This window comes from Macaca thibetana, chromosome 14, assembly GCF_024542745.1.
Source record: "Macaca thibetana thibetana isolate TM-01 chromosome 14, ASM2454274v1, whole genome shotgun sequence".
NCBI classification, from domain to species: domain Eukaryota; kingdom Metazoa; phylum Chordata; class Mammalia; order Primates; family Cercopithecidae; genus Macaca; species Macaca thibetana.
Window position 1 is genome coordinate 76,944,620 of NC_065591.1, and position 14,999 is coordinate 76,959,618.

Genomic DNA, 14,999 nt, shown 5'->3' on the forward strand with positions numbered 1-14,999 from the left:
AAAGTTTATTGATTGACTAATTTTTGCTTGGTTTGCTTTTGCTTTTCTAGTTTCTTACCATGCATCATTAGGTTATTTGAAATTTCTCTACTTTTTAATGCAGGTGCTTATTGGTATACTTCCATCTTAGAATTGCTTTAGCTATATCCCATAAATTTATAAATGTTGTGTTTCCATTTTGATTTGTTTCATAAAATCTTAAAATTTCCTTCCTAATTTCTTCACTGACCTACTTGTCATTCAGGAGTATATTGTTTAATTTCTATGTATTTGTATAGTTTCCAAAGTTCCTCTTCTTATTGATTTTCAGTTTTATTCCATAGTGGTCAGAAAAGATATTTAATATAATTTCAATGTTTTAAGACTCATTTTGTGCCTTAACATATGATCTATCCTTGAGAATGACCCATGTGCTGACAGGAAGAATGTGCATTCTGCAGCTCTTGGATAAAATGTTCTGTAATATCCATTAGGCCCATTTGGTTAACAGTGTAGATTAAGTCTGATGTTTCTTTGTTGATTTTTCTGTCTGGATGATCTGTTCAATGCTGAAAATGGGGTGTTGAGCTCTCCAGCTAGTACTGTATTGTGGTCTTTCTCTCTATTTAGCCTTAATAATATTTGCTTTATATATATGGGTGCTCTAGTGTTGGGTGCATATATATTTATAATTGTTATATCCTCTTGCCAAATGGACTGCTTTATCATTATATAATGTCCTCCTTTGTCTCTTCTTATAGTTCCTATCTTAAAATTTATTCTATCTGATATAGGTATAACTATTCCTGCTCTTTCTTAGTTTACATTTGTACAGAATATCTTTTTCCATCCCTTTAATTTCACTCTGTAGGTGAAGTGAGTTTTGTAGGCAGCATATAATTGGGTATTTTTTTCTTTAAATCAGTTTAACACTTTATGTTTTTCATTGGAAAGTTTAGTCCATTTATAGTTAATGTTGTTATTGATAGGTAAGAAGTTAATCCTCCCATTTTGTTATTTGTTTACTGGTTGCTTTGTGGTCTTTTCTTCCATCCTTCCTTCCTGTCTTCCTTTGTATAAAAGTGATTTTCTCTGACAGTATGTTCTAATTCTTGCTTTTACTTTTTTGTGTACCTGTTTTGGGTTTTTTGATCTGAGGTTACCATGAAGCTTGCAAATCATATCTTGTAAAAAAACAATTTTAAACTAATGACAACCTAACTCTGATTTCAAAAACAACGAACAAGCAAAGAGAAAACTTAAAAAAAAAAAAAAAAACCTCTACACTTCATTGTCCATGTTCTTTGACTTTCAGTTGTTTATATTTTTATACAATCTATTTCTTAGAAATATGTCATAGTTATTATTTTTGATTGGTTTGTCTTTTAGTCTTCCTATTCAAGATATGAGTGGTTAACACACCACAATTACAGTGTTGAAGTATTCTGTATCTGTCTGTGTATTTGCTGTTACCAGTGAGTTTTGTACCTTCAGATGATTTCTTATTGTTTGTTAATGGCCTTTTATTTTAGATTAAAGAAATCCCTTTATCATTGCTCTTAGGACAAGTCCACTGTTGATGAAATCCCTCAGCTTTTATTTGACGGGTAAAGTTTTATTTTTCCTTCATGTTTGAAGGCTATTTTCCCTGGATATGCTATTCTAGGATAAAAGTTGTTTTTTGTTTCTTTTCCCTTCAGCACTTTAAATATGTCATACCTCTCTATCTTGGACTGTCAGATTTCCACTGAAAAGTCTGTTGCCAGATTTATGCTCCCTTGCATGTTACTTGTTTCTTTTCTCTTGCTGCTTTTAGTATCCTTTCTTGATCTTAGTCTTTGGGAATTTGATTATTAAATGTGTTGAGGTAGTCTTATGTGGATTAAATCTGCTTAATTTTCTATGACCTTGTACCTAATATTAATATTTTTTCTAGGTTTGGAAATATCTCTGTTATTATTTCTTTAAATAAACTTTCTTACCTGATCTCTCTCTTTACTTCCTCCTTAAGGTCAATAAATTTTACTTTTTCCCTTTTGAGACTGTTTTCTAGATCTTATAGGTTTGCTTCACTCTTTTTATTATTTTTTCTTTTCCCCCCATGACTGTTTTTTATACAGCCCATCTTCAATCTCACTAACTTTTCCTTCTGCTTGATCAATTCCACTCTTCAGAGATTCGAATGCATTTTTAACTTTGACGATAGAAATTTTTCAGCTGTGAAACTTCTGCTTGATTATTTTTAAAAAGTATTTCAATCCATTTGTTAAATGTCTGTGATAAGATTTTGAATCCCTTCTCTGCGTTATCTTGATGTTCACTGAGCTTTCTCAAAACAACTATTTTGAATTCTCTTTCTGAAAGTTCATATATTTCCACCACTCCAGAATTGGTCACTAGTGACTTACTTAGTTTGTTTAGTGAGATCATGTTTTCCTGTATGTTCTTGATGCTTATGGATGTTTGTTAATATCTGGTTATTTAGAAGTTAGGTATTTATTTTAAGCTTGCAGTCTCAGTTCGTTTGTACCTATCCTTCTTGTGAAGGCTTTCCAGGTATTCAAATGGAATTGGATGTTGTGATCTAAGCCTTTGGTCACTGAAGCCATATCAACACTGGGAGATGCCCCAGAACTAGTAATGCTGCAATTCTTGCAGACTCCTAGAGGTATCACCTTGGTAGGCTTGGGTAAGATCTGGGGAATTGCCTGGATTACTGGGTAGCAGTCTCTCATTCTCTTTCCTCACTTCTCACTTTCCCCAAACAGAAGTCTGTCTCTGTCTGTCTGTCTGTCTGTCTCTCTCTCTCTCTTCTGAGCTTCCCGGAGTTGGGGGAGGGGTAGCACAAGCACTCCCATGGCTATCACAGTCAGGACTGTGCTGGGTAATACCTGAAGGCATCACAGTATTTGGGTCTCATCCAAGGTCCATGTACTATTTCCTGGCTGCTGCTGATGTTTCTTCAATACCCAAGGGCTCTTTAGTCAGCAGGTGGCATATTCAGCCAGGAATGGGTCCCTCCCGTCAGAGGAGTAGGTTCCCTTCTAGCCAAGGGTAGGTCTAGAGATGCCATCCAGGAGCTAGGACCTGGAATTAAGGGTTCCAGGAATCAGCATGGTGCTTTATTTTACTGTGGCTGAGTTGGTACCCAAGTTGCAAGACGAAGTCCTCTGTACTTTTTCTTCTGCTTTCCTAAAGAGTAGGGAATCTCTCCCAAGCTGAATGCCTGGAGTTATGGAGGGGTAACACACAAACACTCCCTTGGGCATGACAACTAGTGTCTCACTGGGTTTCATGTGACCCAAGTTCACTGACCCCAAGCCCAGAGCAGTGCCAGGACTTATCCAAGAACTGCAGACCTTGTCACCTGACTGACGTTCAAATTTATCTAGGACACTAGGCAACTTTAGTCAGCCAATGGTAGAGCTACCCCAAACTCAAGTTCCTACCACTGGGGTGGAGAATTCCCCTTGGAATGGGTCTAGTCTAAATGCTTCATCCGTGGACACTGTTGGAATTTTGCCCTATGTTGTATTCTGCTGTGAGAGGGCAGAATTGAGTTCCAATGCAATGTCTCACAATCACTTCTCTCTCTCTCTCCTGCAAACATGCAGATTCTCTGCATACATGCCATGGGTTGGGGAAGATTGGCATAGGCAATGCAAAACTGTCTTTCCTACCTTCTTTAGTGCCTCTTTCCTTGATATAATATTTAAGCCAGCTACTGTGATCACTCACCTAACCTTTGGTTCTTATGAAGGTGCTTTCTTGCATGGATAGTTATTCAATTTGGTGTTCCTGCAAGAGGGATAAGCACTGGAGTGTTCTATTCAGCCATCTTGCTCTGCCTCCCTCCTATCTATTGACTTTTTGATAAAGCCATCCTAATGAGTGTGAGGTGGTTTCTCACTGTAGTTTTGATTTGCATTTCCCTGATGATTACTGTTTAGCCTCTTTTTATATACCTGTTGGACATTTCTGTCTTCTTTGAAGAAATATCCACCCAAGTCTTTTGCCCATGTTTTAGTTAGTTGTTTTTCCACTACTGAGTTGTATAAATTCTTTATAAATTTTGGATATTAACCCCTTATCAAATATATGACTTGCAAATAACCATTAACTTTTCATTTACCAGCTATGAATTTTCATGTGCATAATATCATTAAGTATTCATAACCAGTGAATTAAGTATAATTTTACAGGTAAAGAAACTCAGACTCAGAAAAATTGACTTACCCAAAGTTATTTAGCTGTTGACTTGATGAACCAGCATGGTGAATATTCTTTTATTTTATTTTAAGTTCTGGGATACAAATGCAGAATGTGCAGATTTGTTACATAGGTATATGTGTGCCATAGGTTGCTGCACCTATCAACCCATCATCTAGGTCTTAAGCCCCACATGCATTAGCTATTTGTCTTAATGCTCTCCCTCCCCTTGCCCCCCACCCCCTGACTGGCCCTCGTGTGTGTTGTTCACCACACTGTGTCCATGTGTTCTCATTGTTCAACCCCCATTGATGAGTGAGAACATGTGATGTTTGGTTTTCTGTTCCTGTGTTAGTTTGCTGAGGATGATGGCTTCTAACTTCATCCATGTCCCTGCAAAGTACATGAACTCATCCTTTTTTATGACTGCATAGTATTCCATGGTGTATACGTGCCACAGTTTCTTTATCCAGTCTATCATTGATGGGGATTCGGGTTGGTTCCAAGTCTTTGCTGTGGTGAACAGTGCTGCACATGTATCTTTGTGCATGTATCTTTATAATAGAATGATGTATATTCCTTTGGGTATATACCCAGTAACGGGATTGCTGGGTCAAATGGTATTTCTGGTTGTAGATCTTCAAGGAATTGGCACACTGTCGTCCACAATGGTTGAACTAATTTACATTCCCACCAAGAGTGTGAAAGCATTCCTATTTCTCCACAGCCTTGTCAGCATCTATTGCTTGTTGCTTTTTAATAATTGCCATTCTGACTGGCATGAGATGGTACCTCATTGTGGTTTTGATTTTCATTTCTCTAGTGATCAGTGATGTTGAGCTTTTATTCATATGTTTGTTGGTCACATAAATGACGTATTTTGAGAAGTGTCTGTTTATGTCCTTTGCCCACTTTCTAATAGGGTTCCTTTTTTCTTGTAAATTTCTTTAAGTTCCTTGTAGATTCTGGTATTATACCTTTGTCAGATGGGTAGATTGCAAAAATTTGCTCCCATTCTGTAGGTTGCCTGTTTTCTCTGATAGTTTCCTTTGCTGTGCAGAAACCCTGTAGTTTAATTAGATTCCATTTGTCAATTTTGGCTTTTGTTGCTATTGCTTTTGGCATGTTCGTCATGAAGTCTTTGCCCATGCCTATGTCTTGAATGATATTGCCTAGGTTTTCATCCAAGGTTTTTATGGTTTTGGGTTTACATTTAAGTTTTTAACCCATCTTGAGTTAATTTTTGTGTAAGGTTTAAGGAAGGGGGTCAAGTTTCAGTTTTCTGCCTATGGCTAGCCAGTTTTCCCAGCATCATTTATTAAATATGGAATCATTTCCTCATTGTTTGCTTTTGTCTGGTTTGTTAAAGATCAGATTGTAGGTTGTAGATGTGTGGTGTTGTTTCTGAGGTTTCTGTCCTGTTTCCTTGGTCTATATCTGCTTTGGTACCAGTACCATGCTGTTTTGGCTACTGTAGCCTTGTAGTATAGTTTGAAGTCAGGTAGCATGATGCCTCCAGCCTTGTTCTTTTTGCTCAGGATTGTCTTGGCTATGTGGGCTCTTTTTTGGTTCCATATGAAATTTAAAGTAGTTTTTTTCTAATTCTGTGAAGAATGTCAATAGTATTTTGATGGGAATAGCATTGAATCTATAAAGCACTTTGGGCAGTATGGTCATATTCATGATATTGATTCTTCCTATCCATGAGAATGGAATGTATACTTGTTTGTGTCATCTCTTATTTCAGTATGGTGAATATTCTATTGACCAAGTGGATGAATCAGGATAAATCTTGATTATCTAATGCCAATTCCCATCCCATCTTTGTTGTAATAATCTTCTGCACTTTGGAAATCACTGAACTCATTGATCCAGGTAGTAAATACCATAAACTACAATGTTTGGTCCTTATCTGAACAGAATATACTATACTTCATTGTTTTCAAGCAAGTATAAAAAAACAGAATCCTAAATACAGATGTATCATATATAATATCATATCTGTAGTGTTTGTATTGCTTTAGAGACAGTAAACACATTAATGTTGGATTGATTAAATAAAGCTTTATAAATATATGAGACTTAACAATATTCAAACTTGACCAGATGGAACGAGCTACCTTGGGAGGCGGAATATATCCTATAACTTGAGGTTTTCCAGCAGATGATATAATCCCTTTAAGCAGACTGACAATAAACATAATTTAAAACTAAGGAAATTCACTACTTTGTATTACCATTAAAATTACCTTTAATCCTGATTCTATAATATTTTCAAACTTGGCCCTCTGGAAAGATTAACTCAAAAACATCAGCTTTTAAATTATTATTTTAAATTAGTATTATTATTTAAATTATTATTTTAAATTATTGTAAGAACCACATAACCTTTAATTTATAATACTGACCACTCTTAAGTGTAGTGTTCAATAGTGTTAAGTATATTACATTTTTGTGAAACAGATACCTAGATGAGTTTTTCATCTTGAAAAACTGAAACTATATATACCCAATAAACATTAATTTCCCCTCCCTCATCTCTCCAGCCCTAGGCAACTACCTTTCTACTTTCTGTTTCTATAAGTCTGCCTACTTTAGATACTTTATAGGAGTGGGATCAGACAGTGTTTGTCCTTTTGTGACTGGCTTATTTTGCTTAGCATAATACCCTCAAGGTCCATTCATGTTAGCATATGATAGGATTTCCTTTTGTTCCTAAGGCTACGTAATGTGTGTGTGTGTGTGTGTGTGTGTGTGTGTGTGTGTGTATAACATTTTCTTTATCCATTCTTCTGTTAATGAACATTTGGGCTGCTTCCACCACTTGGCTATTGCAAATAAGGCTGTGATGAACATGGCTGTGTAAATATTTCTTCCAGATCCTGCTTTGAATTCTTTTGGATATTTACCCAGAGGTAGAATTGCTGGATCATATGATAATTCTATTTTTAAGATTTTCAAGAATCTTTATACTGTTTTTCATAATGGTGGCACCATTCCCACCAACAGCGTACAAGCATTTCAATTTCTGCGTATCTTTATCAACACATTATTTTCTGTTCTTTTGACAGCAGGCATCCTAATGGGTGTGAGATGATATTTAATTGTTTTGATTGGCATTTCCCTCATGATTAGTGGTGTTGAGTATTTTTCATAGGTGTGTTGGCCATTTGTATATTTTCTTTGGAGAATTGTCTATTCAAGTATTTTGTCCATTTTTAATTGTGTTACTTGTTATTTGTTGTTGAGTTTTAGAAGTTCTTTATATATTCTAAATATAAATCCTTCACATATATGACTTGCAAATACTTTCTCCAGTTCCATTGGCTGTCTTTTCACTCTGGTGATTGTGTTCTTTGATGTACAGAAGTCTTTCTTTAAGTTTGATGCAGTATAATTTGTTTATTTTTGCTTTCAGTTTCCTGTGCTTCTGGTGTCATATTCAAGAAATTGTTGCCAAATCCAATGTGTCCTGACATTTTTCTATTAGTTTTATAGTTTAAATCTTACATTTTCTATAGGAGTTATAAAGTCTTACTTATATCTGTAATCCATTTTGAGTTAATTTTTGTATATAGTATAAAGTAAGGGCCCAGTTTTATTCTTTTGCATGTAGATATCCAGTTTTCTCACCACCATTTGTTAAAGAAACTATCCTTTCCCCAGTGGTAGTTGTAGCTCCCTTATTTAAAATAATTTGCCATATATGCAATGGTCTATTTCTAGGATCTACATTCTGTTTCATTGATGAATATATCTATCTGTCTTTATGCCAGTACCACACCATCTTGATTGCTGTTGCTTTGTAGTAAGCTTTGAAATCAGGATGTCTGAGGCTTCTAAATTTGTTCTTCTTCTCCAAAACTGATTAGGCTATTTAGTGTCTCGGAACTATCACTTTTAAGATAAGGATCATGGGAAGCATTTAATGTAAACATATAGAGACAAGAGGATTCTCATTCTGCTCTCATTCCATAAAACAAACAAACATAAAAATCTTCTTTCCCATAGGTGAGTGGCATTCAGAAAAAGAAGTTTCCTTCTAAATATCAGAAAGAACAGTTACTAGAAAAATAGAGCTGAGCTACAAAATTATTATTAATTCTAAGGTGCAGCTATTTAAGAGTATAAATATATACCATAACCTAAAAATAATTAAGAGCAATGCTGAAATTCTCTAAAACACATAATTATTCTATTTTATCAAAGTATACTAAATGTATCATAATTGAAAGCACTCATACGTTATTTATTTATTTTTATTTATTTATTTTTTTGAGATGGAGTCTTTCCCTGTCACCCATGCTAGAGTACAGTGGCGCTATCTCAGCTCACTACAACATCCAACTCCCAGGTTCAAGCAATTCTCCTGCCTCAGCCTCCCAAGTAGCTGGGATTACAGGCACACACTACCACACCTGGCTAATTTTTGTATTTAGTAGAGGCGGGGTTTCACCATATTGGCCAGACTGGTCTCAAACTCCTGGCCTCAAGTGATCCACCTGCCTTGGCCTCCCAAAGTGCTGGAATTACAGGCCTGGGCTACTGCCACCAGCCCCATAAATTATTAATATCTAATCAGTCTCTCTCTTGAGATTAGGGTTTAGATTAGGAAACTGAGGCACACAGATAGTCTAAGTGACTTGCCCGAGAACACTCAAATAGTAAGTGTACAAAGACAATAATCTAACATCTCTGTTTCCAGTTATGACTTACTCTTACACAATTCTTCTTTATGAGTCTGATATGTGTCCTACAGTCAAATGTGTTTCTACCTTGTTACCTCTCTGCTCTTGCTGAAAGAAACCTAACTTTCTGCCCCACCCATTGTGGTACCTGCATAATATTTACTTAGTCCCTTAATCAACCAGTTCTAATTCATAAGATTGGCTAGACTCTGTTTTCTGCTGAAAAAGATAAAATATCAAACAATTAAAACAGTATTAAAACAAAGATATTCCTAAATGCATTTAGTGCTCTACTCATTTCACCAAATGCATGCAATATCTAGAGCATTTACCTATCAATCCTTTCATATATAACTATCCCATTTCATCCTTTTTATATTCCTATAGTATAGTCACAATAGGTATAATCTCGTTGTATCTCATTTCAGGCACAATAAAAAGTCATTTAATGTGCCTGAGGTCACATGACTAATTTGTGATAGAGCCAAGATACAAATCCTGGTTTCTGACTTCGGATCTTTTGTTCATTCCATTCTACCACACTGTCCTATTTTTGATATTACACTTTGTTCTCCACAAATATGCCACATCTCCTCTCAAGGTATTTTCTTAGTTGTTCCCATGTTATTTCAAATTTAAGATGTCATAATTGAATTAGTTAACTCTATCTATCCATTAGTCAGCTTTCCTCCAAATAACCCCATTTTTGCTCTGATACCACCTAACTCTCAATTTACTCAGTCACCAAGTCCTGTCAATTATTTCTTTAAGATTCCTCATTTCTCTATAAGTTGATTAAAAATTTTCATTGTTTCTCACTAGGACTCTGGAATATCAAATCTCCAAACTTTACGTTTTGTATATTAGGTTTATTTAAACACAGAATACATCCCTAAAAAATACTCCCAATTATTTTAAATTGTTCAAAGGAAAAACAGGAATAAAATAAAGAAAGAAACCATATTAAATATGAAGTATTCATCATTAAAGGTCTAAAGTTTTCATTAATATCTTCATTTTTATTTTCCAAATGTTAATAAAAATATCCTCAATAAAATAAATGCAAAACTTGCAATTAATTTCAATAGCATGAATATCTACTATTTGCCAAGCAGTACTAAGCATGTTCATATTCAGGATCTCATTAAAATTTCAAAAGTACCCTATAAGATGAGGAAATGGAAGCTTTTAGCGTTTAAGCAGCATAAGCTAGCAATATGCTCTCCAATTATGAAATCAAAAGTTTCTCTAACATATTTTTCAGCATTTATTTAATTTAGCTGCCTGGAAGGTTGGCACATTCGTATCCCACTTAGGACTAATGACTTCATTTTCAGGAAGCAAAAATACAAATATCCTTGCAAACAGCCAGGAAGTCCAAAAATGTGTTTTCCAAGTATTCATGAGCCCAGCATGGATGTCCACCCTCCCTCTCTTCTTTTGGAAAAGAAACAGTCTCATTGCCAAATTAGATAACTTCCTTTCCTGGATACACATTTTACATTTTATTACTGTCTCAAATAGTTAACATCTTCTAGGTTAAATGAAAGTATTTTTCAAGAGAGGAAAGTGAAATAGCTTACAAAATGATTGTGTGATAACCAGCACCTTAAGACTACCTACTAAAACACAGAACCCAAAATGAAACACACAACTACTCAAAATGATACACATTCAGTGTCAGCTTAGAAGCCTGAGAACCCAATTTGCTGACCAGGCCAAAGCTAGAAATTAGGTTACACATTTCCTTTTCCTTCTTTAACACTACTAGCACTATCCACAGAGAACAAGACAAATCTTACCCATGAAGCCTAGTAAGAAAGAAAACAATGTAACACTTACAGTTGTCGTCTCATCAGCTTCATTTTCAAAACACTGATTTTCTTTATTTTGCTCAATATATGAAGCATTTTCCTTTGGTCCACTGCAATCTGTAAGCTAAAATAAAAGTTGAAAAAATCAATACTACTTTTTTATTTTCTGCAATGTATATTGTTTTCAAACTTTGAATATACACATTAAAATATCTAAGGCCTGAATAAATATTATTAGATGTTGCTTTTTTTCAATTTTAGCATATGAATATACTATCTAACCCATTTTTATATTGCTCCCAAAGAGAAAACATAAAATGGGACAGTTATTCAAAGGCAAATTTTAAATTTCAAAGGTTTCCAGCAGGGAGTGTTGAACATGGACTATTCAAAAATAAATTGATGATCTGGTTAAAGCTGAGCTTGGTTAATGGGAAGATGAAGATAGAGGGCTGATTTCACTTTATGTAAGTTCTCATACTTGTAGAAATCTCTGTGGAAGCTATTGTAGCTCTCAGAACTAGCAGTGGCACTGACTGCCTTTGCTTTGGGCTATCTTTTTATAACTACAGCTTTAGATGATAAAAATAATGTCTACTTTCAAAGCAAAGGGTAGGTTTGCTTACTGACCATTATAAAATAGGTATTACCTAAACTGAGGGAACACAACCTACAACATGACCCATTGCATATGACTGTATCATGTGACCATCTTTGCCTTGCACTGTAAAAACTGGGACTTGATAAATTGGTACAAGAAAATGTTGATACTCTACTGCTGTTGTTGCAAGTAATTAGTCTCTGTCCTACAATTTTTTTGGCAGCATCGATGAAATTGTGCCAGACTAAATTCTTAGTTTGCAAGCAGGATACAATCTTAAACTCCTCACAGTTCTTGACAGTGACAAGGATGGAACGCTGACAGATTCATAGTGTTCTGGAAGAGGAAGGATCAGACTTCTAAGCTGATGAAAGGGTTTTGTGGAACATCTTTAGGAACTGGGTAGTAAACATGCTGACCACATTGAATGTTTGACTGCATAATAAGAATTCCTCACTTTAGGCCAGGCACAGTGGCTCACGCCTGTAATCTCAGCACTTTAGAAGGCCAAAGAGGATGGATCACCTGAGGTCAGGAGTTTGAGACAAGCCTGGCCAACGTGGCGAAATCCTATCTCTACTAAAAATATAAAAATTAGCCGGGCATGGTGGCATGTGCCTGTAATCCCACTTACTCAAGAGGCTGAGGCAAGAGAGTCACTTGAACCAGGGAGGTGGAGGTTGCAGTGAGCCATGGCACTCCAGCCTGGGTGACAGAGCAAGACTGTCTCAAAAAAATAAAATTAAAAATAAATCCCTCACTTTAATGCACATTAATGAGAAATTTCTGAAGTGGTTGCAGGCTAGGACAGCTCCCAAAGGGTTTTTGCCCACTCTCCACTGGCTGGGAGAACTTCCTCACCAACCTACCGGTCAGCCTCAGTTTCTAAGATTCACTCTAAAAGGAGTGGGTGAGCAGAAATTTCCACTCCTTTTCAGGCAATAGCTATAGAGACATGTACCTGCACTGGTTGTGAAAGGAGAGAAATTTGCAACCACTGTGGACAGAAAGATTTATCTGATTCTAGTCTATTGTAGATGCTCCTCTTCTCTGCTCCCATAGTTTACATCTATCATCGTAATTAGCATATTACAAATTATATAAATGTGTATGTGTATATATATATATGTGTGTGTGTGTGTGTATCTGATACATGTGTGTCTATGTGTGTTTATCTGTCCCATTAGAGTACCTCGGAAGACAAGCAGGATATCTTACTGTTTTTAGTCTCCAGGATCAATATATATTTGTTTAATAAATGAAAAATAAAGATTAAATTAGATGAAAAATTGATGCACAGGTAGATGAATAAACTGAGAAGATGTTTCGTCTCATGAAGAGCAGTGTCAGACTCAACCACTTTGGGATACTCAGGTAGCCTCTGTATCAGAAACATAGAGCTCTTTATTTTGTGCTCCCCCTTTTGGGTCACTCCTCTTTGGTCCCATGAACTATCCAAACAAATCAGAGCCATCAATCTGACTATCTCTCTCATGTAGATGTATATAGTAAGGACCTGTCCTGTGATGAGACCCACTGGAATCAAGATGCTGATTGAGCCTGCAATGCCACCATTGCTCCATTGCTACCTGGATCCATCATCATACTGAACATGGTGGCACATCCTCCATCATAGACTAAGCACAAAGTAAACGACTACCTCCCAGGCAGAGGCTACCTGTGTGTCCTAAGGTGGTTGAGCTCAGCATTTCTCTTAGCCAGATCAGAGCCCTTATTCATGGTTCATATATTTGTTCATCTATCTATGCATCTCTTTGTGATAGTTAATACTGAGTGCCAACTTGATTGGATTGAAGGATGCAAAGTATTGATCCTGAATGTGTCTGTGAGGTTGTTGCCAAAAAAGATTAACATTTGAGTCAGTGGGCTGGGAAAGGCATCCTTAATCTGGGTGGGCACCATCTAATCAGCTGCCAGTGCAGCCAGAACATAAAGCAGGCAGAAAAACGTGAAAAGATTAGACTAGCCTAGCCTCTCAGCTTACATCCTTCTCCCATGCTGGATGCTTCCTGCCCTTGAACATTAGACTCCAAGTTCTTGAGTTTTGAGACTTGGACTGGCTTTCCTTGCTCCTCAGCTTGCAGATGGCCTATTGTGGGACTTTGTAATCATCTTAGTTAATACTTAATAAACTCATATATATATGTGTACATATATGGTTCTAGAGGTACAGAATATTAAGGATGAAGTCTTTTCATTGGTTTGGGGGTTTCTGGAGTTGGATGCTTAACATTATTACACCCAAAAATGCCAAGGACTCTACTTCCAGTAGTATGGAGAACACTGATAGTCCTTGGCATGAACTGTTTAGAGAGTTATGCAAAATGAATGCATTTGACATTCCTGATTCACCATTCGTGAGAGGCAAGGAGTTTAGTGACTCTATACATAATACCTTTGACTATATGTGGAGAATCAAGGAATATAACGAAGCTGGTTGGTTGCTCCTGAGTTCAGTGGACAAAGTGATGAAAGGAAATGATGAAATCAGGGATTCTAATCCCAGCTTCAGAAGCAGATACTGAGCCTCAAATTTGCTAAGATTGCCCTGAGTGAAAGTCTTATCTCCTGTAGAGAAAGACATGAAATTGTGGGAAAACAGACACAAGCCCTTAAAGTGAGGGCACTGATTGGAAAAGAATGGGACCCTGCAACTTGGAATGGCAATGTTTGGGAGGCCTCTCATGAAGCTGGGGACACTGAGTTTGTAAACTCTGACAAACTTTTTTTGCCAAAAGAAATAGCTTCCCCACTCCCAGTAGTGGCAACATCCCCTCCCCGACCCATGCTGCCATCAGTCTTTCCACCTTTGTCTGAGGAGATAAACCCTTCGCTGCCTGAGGAAAAGTGATGGCCTCCCCTGAGGCAGTTGCCAGGCAAGATAATGTTGATTCTCCTCAGGAGCCATCCGCAACAGCCCTGTTTGCTTCTAGACTTATAAGTAGACTAACATCCCAGTGGGCCCTACAGGTGAGGCTCAGAGTGTGACCTGTGAGGAGGTACACTATACTCAAAAAGAACTACTTGAATTTTCTAATTTATATAAACAGAAATCTGAAGAACAGACATGGGAATGGATATTAAGGGTGTGGGATAATGGTAGAAGGAACATAGAATTGGATCAGGCTGAATTTATTGATCTGGGCCCACTAAGTAGGGATTCTGCATTTAGTGTTGCAGCTCGAGTGAAAAAAAAGGTTGTAATAGTTTATTTGCTTGGTTAGCTGAAATATGGATTAAAAGACCTACTGTGAGCAAGCTGGAAATGCCTGATCTCCTTTGGTGTACTGTAGAGGAAGGGATCCAAAGGCTTAGGGAGATTGGGATGGTGGAGTGGATTAGTCACTGTAGATCTACTCATCCCAGCTGGGAGGGTCCAGAAGATATATTCTTGACCAATGCCTTGCAAAATAGATTTGTGAGGGCAGCACCTGCATCTTTGAAGGGCCCTGTAATTGCTCTTCTCTGTATGTCAGATCTAACAGTGGGAACCGCAATCACTGAACTACAAAATTTAAATACAGTGGGAATAATGGGATCCCGAGGTGGCAGGGGCCAAGGGGTAGCACTCAACCTTCAAAGGCAAGGTGGGCATAGCTTAATAGACAGCAGAGGCAAAATCGCAATCAGAATAGTCTGACTCATGTAGAGCTCTGGCACTGGCTAACTAATCATAGTATTTCTATA

At 36.9% G+C, this 14,999-nt stretch overlaps 2 protein-coding genes across 10 annotated transcripts in view; one reads left to right on the top strand and one right to left on the bottom strand.

The window, feature by feature from the left end:
• DLG2 (discs large MAGUK scaffold protein 2) overlaps positions 1–14,999 on the bottom strand; it is a 2,230,265-nt gene that overhangs the window by 1,694,890 nt on the left and 520,376 nt on the right. For all 9 annotated transcript variants that reach the window (XM_050755793.1, XM_050755797.1, XM_050755794.1 and 6 more), the window contains one exon: positions 10,719–10,814. In XM_050755793.1, the coding sequence (XP_050611750.1) occupies positions 10,719–10,814 (96 nt within the window). The remainder of the gene's footprint in view (positions 1–10,718; positions 10,815–14,999) is intronic.
• TMEM126A (transmembrane protein 126A) overlaps positions 1–14,999 on the top strand; it is a 1,099,470-nt gene that overhangs the window by 535,641 nt on the left and 548,830 nt on the right. The gene's annotated exons all lie outside the window — the stretch shown is intronic.